At 35.0% G+C, this 14127-nt stretch overlaps 1 protein-coding gene across 1 annotated transcript; it reads left to right on the forward strand.

Annotated features, from left to right (window-relative positions):
* Positions 1-3790: 3790 nt before the first annotated feature.
* On the forward strand, positions 3791-10566 carry LOC125264349 (GTPase IMAP family member 7-like). The gene is made up of 2 exons (XM_048183599.1): positions 3791-6934; positions 8836-10566. The coding sequence occupies exons 1-2, from the start codon at positions 6928-6930 to the stop codon at positions 9954-9956; spliced, it is 1128 nt and encodes a 375-aa protein (XP_048039556.1). The 5' UTR covers positions 3791-6927; the 3' UTR covers positions 9957-10566.
* The last annotated feature ends 3561 nt before the right edge of the window (positions 10567-14127 follow it).

The raw sequence follows: 14127 nt of genomic DNA on the forward strand, positions 1-14127 counted from the left end.
GCTCCCACGGAGAAGAGCAAGAGTTGCGTTTGTAGAGTGTGTTTGTCGCCATGTCGTCGAAACGGTGTTATTTTCATCCCGCAGTCCATTCACCTTTGTTTGGCCTTCCCAGGGACGCTGTACTTAGAGATCAATGGTTACAATTTATGTTTAACTCGGTTCCGAAAATTATAATCCATGTTTACAATAACACTGAGCGCATGCATCTCCACGTTATGGTAAGAGGCGTGACCTTTCCGGGCAAGGTGCGCTAAGCTGCTGTCGAATCACAACACAGGAACCGCTGGCACAATCAGAACTCGTTACGTATTTCTGAAGGAGGGACTTCATAGAACAAGGAAGTCATCAGCCCGTTTTTATGACAGTGGAAACAGCGGTATACAGATAAGTAAATTATGTGGAAAATACTGTTTTTTTTTACACGCGAAACATGAACACATGTTATATTGCACACTATAAACACAATCAAAGCAAAAAACACGAAAAACGGGACCTTTAAATAAGTGTTTTTATCAAATGTTAAATTTCCTACATTTTTAAATGTTCGGTTTTACAATGGGGACAATCTCAGAAGGATGAACAAATTATGTTTGTGGTCATCGCATTAAAAATAACATTTAAAGTGCTGGGGAAAAAAATGTGTGTGTGTGTGTGTGTGTGTGTGTGTGTGTCTGTGTGTGTGTCTAATTACAGACACGGCATTTTTAAACAGTCCCAAATAGCTTCGTCTTTATTGCAATCAATAAAACTGGTTTATTGGCAAATTAGGTAAATGTAATAACTGCATTAAAATATAAATCCAACATTAAAAAGTCAACCATAGATGGTTTTGTGTCGATGTACAACGACTACAGAATGAACAGCTAACAGTTCACCGGAAGTGCCCGAGCTGGCTTAACGACAACCAGGAAGTAACCCGTGCATATAGTCCACTGACAACTTGAGATATGAATCCGTGGCGGAAGGAAGCAGTGCTGCACAAAAGAGGGTTTTAAAGACACTCCGTTGTTGTTCTTATTTATTTACACACTCGTGCCGTCGAACTGTTGTATAAACGCAATATCACACTCATAGCCATGCGATATGGCTGTATATCAGCTGATATACAGCCATATCGCACGGCTACGAGTGTGATATTGCTCATGTATCTATGGGTAAAAAAGAACATCGACAACACAAACGCCATGACTGTTTTGGATGTTATAGTTACTAGTTACTTCTCACAAATAGTAACGGATGTATTTTTGGAGAGATGTTTTGTTTTCTTTTTTCAGACATTTTTAAAAAAACATATTTTTTATTTATTTAGTTAGTTAGTTTTTATTTGTTATTTATTGTGTGCAACATCTTGGTATAATAATAGTATTATCTGCTAATACCATAACATTAAATCTGATTGGTTTGCATTGGTGACGTCATATGCAGTGTTGGTCACATTGCTTTAAAAAAGTAATTAGTTATAGTTACTAGTTACTTCTCACAAATAGTAACGGATGTATTTTTGGAGAGATGTTTTGTTTTCTTTTTTCAGACATTTTTAAAAAAACATATTTTTTATTTATTTACTGGTCCGTTGTAAAATTTAAATTGTTAAAGATTATGTTTGTTGTTCAATGTATTATATATTGAGTGTATTTTGTATTGTATTTTTGGAGTTTTTTTTTCAGAGATTTTTTTAAAATATATTTTTTAGTTTACCTTATGTTGTGACATTGTTTTTTAAAGATAATTTTTGTTGTTCAATTTAATATATTTCTTGCAGTTCAAAGCATCAAGTGTCTTGTATTTATCTTGTACTTACATTCATTCTTCATTTTTAATTTTTCTTAGATTGTTTCCTTAAATGAATGGTTGGGCTTACCTTGCATGAATTGCCCAGTTAGGACCAACATGAGATCTTTACAGAGCCCACTTTAAGCCCATATGGGCATTCACGGTTAAATCCTGGTGCAAGCCCACTTTAAACCCCTTTAGGCAGGTGGGGCCCAAATGGGTCTGACACAAATTGCCCGGTTAAGACCCACATAAGACCCTTACAGATCCCACTTAAAACCCACCTGGGCATCCACGGCTGGCCCCCATGTGGATCCCGGGTGCAAACCCACTTTAAACCCCTTTGGGCAGGTGGGGCCCAAATGGGTTTGGCATGAATTGCCCAGTTAGGACCCACATAAGACCCTTACAGGTCCCACTTAAAACCCATCTGGGCATCCACGGCTGGCCCCCATGTGGATCCCGGTTGCAAACCCACTTTAAACCCCTTTGGGCAGGTGGGGCCCAAATGGGTCTGACATGAATTGCCCAATTAAGACCCATGCAGTACCTTTACAGGTCCCACTTTTAGTACATCTGGGCTTTCACAGCTTGCCCCAATGTGGATCCCGGGTGCAAGCCCATAATGGGGCCCACATTTGCCGCCCATGAAGCCCTCATCTGGGCCCCACATGTCATTGCTGGCTGGGACCCTGTCATGGAAAATATGTATGCCATTGGCGTAGTAAAACAAGAAATAGATTTTTAAAACCTAATGTTTTCCTAATAGTAAAATGTCCCTGTTTTGGGAACCATCAATATAAAGTCTGTAATTTAATATTTTTTTTTTTTTAAACTTGTTGTAAACTAGATTTTTAGATTTCAATGGCCTCATTGTTTGTACTGAAAATATGAATTCACTTAAAAAATACAAATAAAGTTACATTTATCTGATTAGTCCACACAAAAAGAACATCATTCAACATTAATTTCCATAAACTTTTAACAAAATGACCCTGTGACGGGGTGGTAACTGATGGTATGGACAAAGTGTTTCTCTATATGATCTCTATATGATCTTTAAAAACTGGGGAAGGGGAGACATTCAAATTTAGTAAAAAGTGTGTGAGTGAGTGAGTGGGTGAGTGAGTGAGTGAACCAAACAGTGTTGCCAAGTCTGTGGTTTTCCCGTGGAATTGGTCTTTATTTACACTGTTGCCACGGGTTGTTTTTCATGTCCACGGGTTTAAGTGAGCCCAAATAACATGATATTTAGCCCTTGGAATGCACATTTTACCAAGGGAACCTTGCCAAAAAACAAAACAAAACAAAAAAAACGTTTTACCCCCCAGAACGGGATAAAATCCATCCCAAAATGTCCGCAAATCTCCTATGTGGTCAAGTTTCTCACCTAGCATACATGCATTCAATCTGAAATATAATTTTCTTTGTATTAATAATGTAAAAAAATATATATATATAATAATAATAAAAAAGCAGTTTTCCCTATTTATTTTGCATGACGGGGTGGTAAGTCTAAGCATGAAAAAGCAACAAATAAACAATGTAAAAAAAAAAAATACATAGTTGCCTGCTTTTGTTCTTGGTGGCTATAAGGCTCAAATGATGTCACTTCAGCTTTGTGATGTCATTTAAAGGAACAGTGCATTATTTATAAATAAAACAAGTTAGCGTGACAGGGTGGTAAGTCAACTGGGATGCGCACAAATCATAATATATTTACAAAAAAATTAAGGTTTATTGTTACTAAATCTATTTTGTGTAAACAGGGACAAACATATAATCCTGAAAATAGTATCCACCTTATTCTGGGGGGCGCTACTGTAGAATTGATTATGGGAGTAACTTCCGGTGAGAGAGTGGAAGTAGCAGTAAGCTAGTTAGTCCCAGTTGCTATGGTGCGTGGCTAACCATCAAAAGCGTTTCGTTCTAAAGCAATTTAAACTGAAGTTTAACAAATACTTATAACATATATATATATATATATATATATAGTAGCATGTGTGTGTAATGGCAGTAACGGGATGGCAAAAGAGAAAAGGACAGGCAAACCAGCAATATCGTTGCAAAGTTTTAATTGCATTAAATAAGTGAAGTAATATAATAGTAAAGTAATAAAGTAGATATTTACAATATATGCAACGTAACAAGAATAGACAACAAAAGATCTGGAGGAGAGGAAGGAGCGAGAGAGTGGAGCTTAAATCAAAAAACTAAATATAACAAGAAGAACTAACTAAAGTTAGAGAACTAAACTAACTAACAAAAGAAAATGTAGAAAGAAACATCTTCAGCGTTCAGGACGCTATAACTAAACCATACTGTCTAACAAAACAAAACATACAAAAGTAGCACCACTTTTAAGGCTAGTGTGTCTAATACCTTTTTTTTCCCCTGCGTGTGTAAATGTAGGTCGCGACCTGCTTACCTGAATCGCAACCTCTCCAGCCAGGCTACATAGCGTTAGACCGGTATATCAACCCAATTAATTAAGTGGCATTTACAAGAAGGCGATCTGAAACCATTCATCTGCGCACAATTTCAAGATCATTTCCGATTTATAAATGTAACTTCTGGAAGAGAGGCGTACGCATGTTTTTTGTGTGTACGTTCATTCTCCGAATCGCATGTACGCACATTTGAGAAATGATCGTAAGATCAAACGTTGGACAGTTTCTACTCAACATTTTATGAATGAGGCCCAGTGTCTGTTGATGCGAGTGAGTTTAGATTTCAACAGAACTCAACAGAATAAAAAACATCAGTGTGAATCACGCAATATCCACCTTGATCTCCTACACAACTGCCAAACACTTTCACCTATATGACACCTGGAATTCATTTAACCAACTGTGAGTTTTATCAAATGGTAAATATGCAGTACATACATAATGATCTCAAGCTGATTAGCTAAAGACATTACTGTAGCTATACCCATTAAGATAGACACTGATTTACAGTGAACTCTGTTAGAGCTACAGTACATATGGATATATAAATTATAAAATACCTTACTCACCTTAAGGGATGTCTCAATGGCAAAATTATTCCAGTGCACTGGAATGTTAGCTCCCTGAAAAAACCCACAATGCACTACAAAAAACAGGGCATCGATGCTCACTATGCTCCCTTGCCGAAAATTACATCACATATCTGAAGCGTGAAACATAATGCATGAGCCAACTCAATAAATGTAATGAAAAATGTATATTTTTTTAAAATTATTATTATTATTATTATTATTATTATTAATATTAGGGCTGCACGATTAATCAAAATTAACCCGAAATCGCGCTTACAGTACACCAATTTTACACCGAATTATGAAATCGCAAAGGCCATGTTTTATTTTATGCGCAGCTTGTCAGTGAAGCATGGCTCTAGTAAATGCTGCTATTTATTATATTTTAATGTATATAATTATATAATACTTTTTAAAATTGCATTGCTGTAATGGCCCATTTCAAATGTTTATGTGCTACTTTTCCTCTTTCTCCTTTTGCTGAGGTGGAGTGGTGATGAAATACTGTTCTTGTAAATAATTCCCAGCATTTCAGTAATAAAAGTGTACATATTTTAATTGCATGCAAATTACAGTGAAGCGCAACAGTTATCGTACGGTGTTCCACAGTGGACAAAATAGATTTAAATGGTGAATTTTTAATTGGTCTCTGCAATTAAATCACCACACAACCTTGGCGTTTGTCAAAAAACAGTAAGTAATTCAGCCGTAGCTTTTTACGTGGGTTGTAAGAGAAATACTCTGACATTCTGGTTTCTTACGGCAATCACAGACCCCTGTAAATGTTGAAAATACCTTGCATCCCTTTCAGTTACCAACCAAATATGACTTAAAAGTTCATCAAAACAGAACATAAATCTGACTAATAGAGTCAACAGTGACCTCAAGAACCTCAGAGACAATGTTTTTTTTTGTGTGTAAAATCAGAGGGGAAGTTTAAACCATAAATGTCACAACTTGCATTAGTCCTTGTATACACATGCTGTGTGCAGTACTGTGTGTGAACTGTACCCACTGTAACATCTTAACTGAAAGCAGAACATTAGTGAGGAAGTTCAGAACGTATATGACAATAAGTGGTTTTTAATAAGGAAGTTCATACAATTTACTGCATTGTTCTACTAAGTAAAGTGAATGTTGTTGTTAAAATCTTATAAAAGAAATGTGATGAAAGTAAACTAAAGTAAGAAAATAAACTTTATGATTATACTGTTCCAGAAACAACTAAACCTTTAATTATTGAGATTTCCAGAATCATTGTTGATTGGTGATTGAACCTCTGTTCTCTCCAGCTCTAATCAGTGCTTCAGATCAAAAACTTATGGATGATTCTGTAACTACGGATATTTTGCAGTCCAAGCAATGAAAAAAAAAAAAAAGGTTTCAGTTTAACAGACAGAAGTCTAGACAAATCTACTTATTCTTTATTTTGACTACTTTACAAACTTAAGAATTAAAGTCACAAAAGGAAGCATGGGAATGTGGTCAGCAAAACATGTGACACCATATTTGAGCTTCTTTGTTAGATTTCAGCTCTGCTCACTCTGGATTCATCAGCCAACTTCATCAGGTGCATACTGGGATTTTTTTAAACACTATTGAAGAAGGTACACGTATGCAAGTTTTTTATTTTATTTTAATTATTTCATTTTTGTTTTGTAAAGAAATTTGGTAACACTTTGTTTACAGTTACACGTTACATGTACTTGCTATAGTAATAACAGTAAATTATTCATAATTACATGCAACTAAGCCTAAACAAAACCCCTAACCCTATAGTGAGTACATGTAGATAATTAGTATAACTTAGTACTTAAATGTATGAATACACTGTAACAAGGAAACCTTAAAATAAAGTGTCACCAGAAATTCATATGCAGATCGTTTTATGTTTGTCTTCAAAACTAATTTTAGAACATTTCAGCAACAGTCTTGAGATTGAGATAATCAAGATAATGAGAAACAAAAACGTTCACGTGTCTTGATACATTTTGGAATTGTTTCAGCATTCAGAGCAATGCTCATTTTAAACATTTAGTAAATTAAGACTATAAAGAGAAGGACAAATTAATTAATGCAACACACCTTGTTTCATAGATTACATGGCATAACTTCACTAAAGGACAAGAATAATGGGAGGTAAGAAATGATGGCATAAAATAACTGTATAATGTACTGTTTTGCACTGTAAATTACATTAAATGAAAAGTGATCGAAAAGTAAAATGAATTCCTATCTGTTTGAAGCAAGTGCTTTGACAGGTAGCTTGGGATACAATAAATAGTAATGCGGTATAAAAATCGTAATTTTCCCCACCACTTTTTGCCAGAGTTGATATTGTTCCCACCACTTTTTTAAACATCTCAGCACAAATGTAACTTATATATGACTTAAACAACTTAACTTTATATATATATATATATATATATACACACACACACACTACCGTTCAAAAGTTTGGGGTCAGTAAGATTTTTTAATGTTTTAAAAGAAGTCTCTTCTGCTCACCAAGCCTGCATTTATTTGATTAAAAATACAAACAAAAACAGTAATATTGTGAAATATTATTCCAATTTAAAACAGCTGTTTTCTATGTCAATATACAGTAAAATGTAATTTATTCCTGTGGTCAAAGCTGAATTTTCAGCATCATTACTCCAGTCTTCAGTGTCACATGATCCTTCAGAAATCATTCTAATATGATGATTTGATGCTCAAGAAACATTCATTATTATTATTATCAATGTTGAAAACAGTTGTGTACAAATTTTTTTCAAAATTCTTTGATGAATAGAAAGTTCAAAAGAAAAGCATTTATTTAAAATAGAATATGTTCTAATATTATAATTGTCTTTACTGTAACTTTTGATCAGTTTAACTCATCCTTGATGAATAAAAGTATTGATTAATTTTATTTCTATCCCCCAAAATAAAAATAAAATTCTTACTGACCCCAAACTTTTGAACGGTAGTGTTAAATGTTACAAAAGCTTTAGATTTCAGACAAATGCTGTTCTTTTGAACTTTCTATTCATCATAGCATCATGAAATAAAATCGAAATAACTGTTTTAAACATTGATAATAATCATAAATGTTTCTTGAGCAGCAAATCATCATATTAGAATGATTTCTGAAGGATCATGTGACCCTGAAGACTGGAGTAATGATGCTGAAAATTCAGCTTTGACCACAGGAATAAATTACATTTTACTGTATATTGACATAGAAAACAGCTGTTTTAAATTGGAAAAATATTTCACAATATTACTGATTTTGTTTGTATTTTTAATCAAATAAATGCAGGCTTGGTGAGCAGAAGATACTACTTTTAAAACATTAAAAAATCTTTCTGACCCCAAACTTTTGAATGGTAGTGTATACACACAGTATCTCACAGAAGTCTCACTACTTTATATTGTAGCAAAGGGTCATTTCTTCAGTGTTGTGCTGTTGTCACATGAAAATATTTACAAAAATGTGAGGGGTGTACTCACTTCTGTGACATACTGTATCACCCGTGGAAGGTGTAGGACCATACAGTGTTTGTCCAATCATTGCATTCAATCCGTAAGTAATGATACAATGTCCTACCTGCCTAAAAACCTGCCTAATTCAGAATGCTCCTGAACAAAAACAACAAGCTTATGCTACTTTCACGCCATAACTACCATAATTTAGAAAAGATGGAAACCAATGACGTTATACTGGGTGGTTCGTGACTCAAATTTATGCATTTCAATGTCAACACTATCAATGCGAAAATGAATCTGCAGCAGTCAGGTGGTACAGCTCAGTGCTCTTTAAGTTGTTTACTTTCATTATTCTAATGTTATGTGCTTTGAGACATGAGGCAGTTTAATGGTGTCTCTCATGACACTTTTGTTTGTTCCTTGCTGTACGAGTTCATGTGTTTTGGAGGAGGCGTGGCTTTAGAGACGCTCTGAAGGGAGGGTGGGATTTTAGGCTTTCAAAGTTAGAAAAAAATGTCTAACAAAACTCTAAATAAAATCTTTAGTAACAAATTGTCTTCTTCAAATAGGTAAAGAATCTAAACCTGAAAGAAGGATTGTCCTTTTCGGGAAGACAGGAGATGGCAAAAGCAGCACTGGGAATACAATCCTTAGAAAGCGAATATTCAAGAGTAAAGCTTCACCTTCATCTGTGACTGGAGATTGTGTAAGCAAAGATGGGATGGTTTTTGGAAGAAAAATCACCATTATTGACACACCTGGAATTTTTGACACAGTTGTTAGTGAGGAGGCCATCAGAGCTGAAATCATTAAATCCATCACTGAAATGGGTCCAAATCCTGACACGTGCATCATGATTCTGAAGGTTGCAAGGTACACAAAACAAGAAATGGAGATTGTAGATATTATGAATTCATATTTTGAGCAGTGTGGAGATATCCTTAAACATATATCAATTTTATTCACTCACGGTGACGATCTAGAAGGTCAAACTATTGAGGACTTTGTGAAGAAGAGTCCAAAACTGCAGGAGCTCGTCGATAAATGTGGAAGTCGCTGTCATGTTATTGACAATAAACACTGGAAAAAACGCTGGTGGGGATACAAGAGCAACAGAGTTCAGGTGAAAAAACTGCTGAAGACCATCGAGCAGAAGCTGAAGGACAGTGAGAGCGGCTGCTATAACAATGAGCTGCTTCAGATGGTGGAGGAAGAAATTCGGAATGAGATTGAAAATATAGAGGAGGACAATTTGCATAAAGAGGAGAATCAAAAAAAAGCCAAGGAAAATGTTTATAAAAAACTTCTTGTTAGGCTTGCCGGAGTGACCACAGGAACTCTGATTGGTGCTTTTTTGGGAATCGGTGTTGCAGTGACAGCAGTTGTGGCTCTACTGAAAGCATTAAAGTTTACATCACCGGTGAAGGCCATTGGGGTGGAAGCTGCTGCAGGTGTCAGCATCGGAGCAACAGCTGGTTCAGGGATGGCGGCAGGTATTATTTTTGGTGCTGCAGCTCTCGTAGGAGGTGTTGGAGGAGGAATCACTGGATACAAAGCGGCGGAAGAAGCTGATTCTGTCTGTGATGCAATAAAAAGGGCAGCAAAAGCAAACCATGAGAACGCAAAACCCCTTGTTGAAATGGCAAACCTCCCATGTTTTTTACACGAAATAGATGACACGTGTGAATAAAATGCTAAAATGTCTATTTCTACATTTTAGAACAATTTGATGTATCTATCACTGTGTACCCATGTGCTTTTGATTTACCACCAATTTCTAGTTCACACAATCATCATCCAGTGTATTTATAGCCCCATGTTTCAGTCTGTTTGTCAATCACTGTCTTACTGTGTGTTCACACCGCCACTGCCAAGAGCCTCACAAAGACAGGAAGTCATTCGTTTTCAACGTCAGCCGGCGGCGAGCTCCGGCGAGAGCAGCACGGCGCATCTTGGACGGTGAGAGCATTGAGGAGAGTTGAAGTCAGGTCAACTTTATGATAATGAGCTATGACATGGTTCAACCATTCAGTCATTGCTTGAGAGGATTCCGATCAATTGCCACAACTTGTCATTTACTTTGACCCTCCCTCTGGCAGCTGTTTGAATGCACAGTACAGCATTGTTGACAGGGCAGCGAAGGCGAATTTTGGCACTCTCGCCGGCGGCGGTGTGAACGCACAGTTACAGTTTTCTAGCTTTGCCTTGGCTCACAACAAGCTATTAGTAGTTATGGGCTTTTATAAAAGTTAGAAAGATTCACTGATGTCCAACACACATATTGTCACACACAGCACAACTATTTGCATATCATTAAACAATTTCAGAAATTTCAATTTGTATGTCTGGTTCTCATTTTGAATCTCACAACAAACCAGATTCTCAGGGTGAAGGAAATGCTGTGCTGCTATTCTGAACTCTTCTAAGTATACATGGATTGTAGTTGTGCTTACTTGTGAGAAAAACTAGTAGTGCTTATATTGAGTAAACTAACAGTAAACAAGTTCACTTGTTGTATAGCGCATAGTGTAGTTGACTACACTTCTGGTCCACATAAATGTATACTTTTATAAACTAAAATGTTTCATTTATAAAGGCCAATTTAGTCCCAAAAAGTATTAAAATAGTACACTTAGAATACTACTAGAACATTCATACTGTATTACTACACTTACATAAATTATATTCAGAGAATACATTTGAAGTATATTTCTTTTTTTAGTAAGGGATCTTTCAAGAGACAGATTATGATTTCATGTTTTGCAGAGTTTAACTGCCACTTTAAAGGATCAGTCCACTTTTAAATAAACTTTTCCTGATAATTTACTCACCCCCATGTCATCCAAGATGTTCATGTTTTTCTTTCTTCAGACGAAAAGAAATTAAAGTTTTTGATGAAAACATTCCAGGATTTTTCTCCTTATAGTAGACTTCAATGGGCACCAAACGGTTGAAGGTCAAAATTAGTTTCACTGCAGTTTCAAATTGTTCAACACGATCCCAGATAAGAAATAAGGGTCTTATCTAGTGAAACCATCACTCATTTTCTGAAAAAAAAAAAAAAATGAAAACTATATAAGTTTTAACCAGAAATGCTCATCTTCTAGCTCTCTTCTTCTTCTCCTCTATTAGAATCCCGGCAGTGTAGACACTGCTAAGCGTAATACTGCCCTCCACAGGCCAAAGTTTGAACTAATTTTTATATGCAATATGCTAGTTCAATAGTATATAACAATTAGTTCAAACTTTGACCTGTGGAGGGCAGTATTACGCTTAGCAGCGTCTACACTGCCGGGATTCTAATAGAGGAGAAGAAGAAGAGAGCTAGTTCAAGATGAGCATTTCTGGTTAAAACTTATATAATTTTCAATTTTTTTTTCAGAAAATGAGCGATGGTTTCACTAGATAAGACCCTTATTTCTTATCTGGGTTCATGTTGAACAATTTGAAACTGCAGTGAAACTAATTATGACCTTCAACCGTCTGGTGCCCATTCAAGTCCACTATAAGGAGAAAAATCCTGGAATGTTTTCATCAAAAACCTTCATTTCTTTTCGACTGAAGAAAGAAAGTCATGGACATCTTGGATGACATGGGGGTGAGTAAATTATCAGGAAATGTTTATTTAAAAGTGGACTAATCCTTGAAAATATCTAAACAATATGTCAGCTTAAAACCCCTCTATTTGTATACTGTTTATTCATGATTTACATGTATCATCAAAAAACAAGGCTTTCCTCCACTGCCCACAAGTTATTTATTTATTACCAGGGTTGTACTAAGTACTAATGTAGTAAGATAATGACATTAAGACCAACTTCAATATACAATTTATTGATGATTCATACTATGTATAGGCAGGCAGATGAACCAGAATATAAATGTAACATGCAGTTTCTTGTTAAGTGTTTTTCCGGTAACACTTTATTTTAGTGCCGTAGTTACACATTACTACATGAACTTACTATAGTAATAACAATAAATTATGCATAATTACAAGTAACTAACCCTAAACCAAATCCTACCCCTAACTGTAACTCTATAATAAGTACATATAGTTAATTAATAGTACTCAGTGCTTATTTGAGTAATTACAATGTAACTACGGCACTGTAAAATAAAGTGTAACCGTTTTTCCATAGAAAACCAATATAAAGAAAACACTAAACCAATTAGTCTGTTGCGTTCATATTCTGGGCTCATCTTCTTGCCTGTATATCCATCATCAATAGAATGTCAATAAAGTGAAATTTGGTCTGGTTTCACAGACAGGGCTTAGATTAAGCCAGGATTAGGCCTTTGTTAAATTAGAAAGTTTATGTAGCTTTTATAAACGTGCCTTGATGAAAAAAACATTACTGATGTGCATTTTGAGACAAAACAATGACACTGAAATATTTTACGATATTTAATCACAAGTTGCATTCAGTTAAGACAGCTCAAACAGTCATTTAGGACTAGCTTAAGCCTCATCTGTGAAATGGACACTTTACAGATATTTTAATATCTCTGTTTTAGTACATTAAGGCACTAATGTTCTTCATGTTAAGCATTTTATAATATCCATCTGTTTTAATGATTCAAATGTATACAGCAGGTGCTGTATATAAACCACAAATGCCTAGAACTTGCACTTTAACATATTTTTGTTTTTCTTCTCTTGAAAGGTGATCTAAATATTTGTGGCTTGAAAACTTGACAGACCTGTGCTCGCAAACTTCCCTAAGCACTTCCTCTCGGTGGAATCCCCGTTTCAGTGAACGAGGCTTTGTTGTGTCATAAATGTTTTGGAATTTTAATGGTTCACCACTAGGCAGAATCTCTGTGAACCTATGAACCATATGATTTTTATTGGACATTATCAGTTTTATGATTTTTTTAATGATTTATATTTAAAAGATTGTCTTATTGGTTAGATTAGTCAAACTCTCCATTTAACAAAACAAGCCCTACAATTTAATAAAATATAAAATATTCAAAACTGTATCGAAATGAAATAAGTTTTTGCTTAAAACAAGAACAAATATCTGCCAGTTGAGTCAGAAAAAGAAATTTAATTTAAAGTAAAAACAAGTTTAACTTTTTTTTTTTTTTTTTTTTTTTTTTTTTTTTTTAAGTATTATTAGAAAACAATAAACAACAACAAAAAAATACTTATTTCAATTTTTTTTTTTTTTGGCCATAATCATTTAAAGAGATGTCCTTCCTCAGTATTTCTGTAGTTTTCCAGCACAAACATGTACACATTCTTAATTCAAGATACATTTACTGGAGAAGCAAAATTACTTTAGATAAAAGGTTTTGTTTTCTGAAAAAGATATTTAAAACAAGATTATTTGTCCAACCTCACTGGTAGATATTTATTCTCATTAATCTGCTAACTTAACTTATAAACTCACTGTGTTGTAATTTTAGTAAATTCTTCAAAACAACAGTTCTGGTGTAATTTTGTTCATCCAGTCAATCTATCTTGATTTAAGAATATTTAGATATTTGTACCAGAAAACAAGACAAAAATTCTCAGGATTATTTTTAGGCATTATTTGAGTTATTAGTTTGTTAATATTTGCTGTTGGCAGGAAAGAGTCGTGGAGCAGAGGCTTCTTCTCATCCTCATGAGCTGTGGTGTATATTGTGTTGATAGGTGAGATACAATTCTTCATGAATGAACCCAAGGTGTTTGATGAGGCTCAACAGTACTGCTGAGACAATTACAATGATCTGGTGACTCTATCGAACCGGGCAGAAATGGAGGAGCTCTTTGCTCTTAAAAACTTAATGTACACTGAATACGCCTGGATTATTCTGGAATCACTAAAAGGTCATCATGGTGAAGCTAAATAAAGAAGTGGAATGGAAAC

The sequence above is a fragment of the Megalobrama amblycephala genome, linkage group LG3, assembly GCF_018812025.1.
Source record: "Megalobrama amblycephala isolate DHTTF-2021 linkage group LG3, ASM1881202v1, whole genome shotgun sequence".
Taxonomy (NCBI): Eukaryota; Metazoa; Chordata; class Actinopteri; order Cypriniformes; family Xenocyprididae; genus Megalobrama; species Megalobrama amblycephala.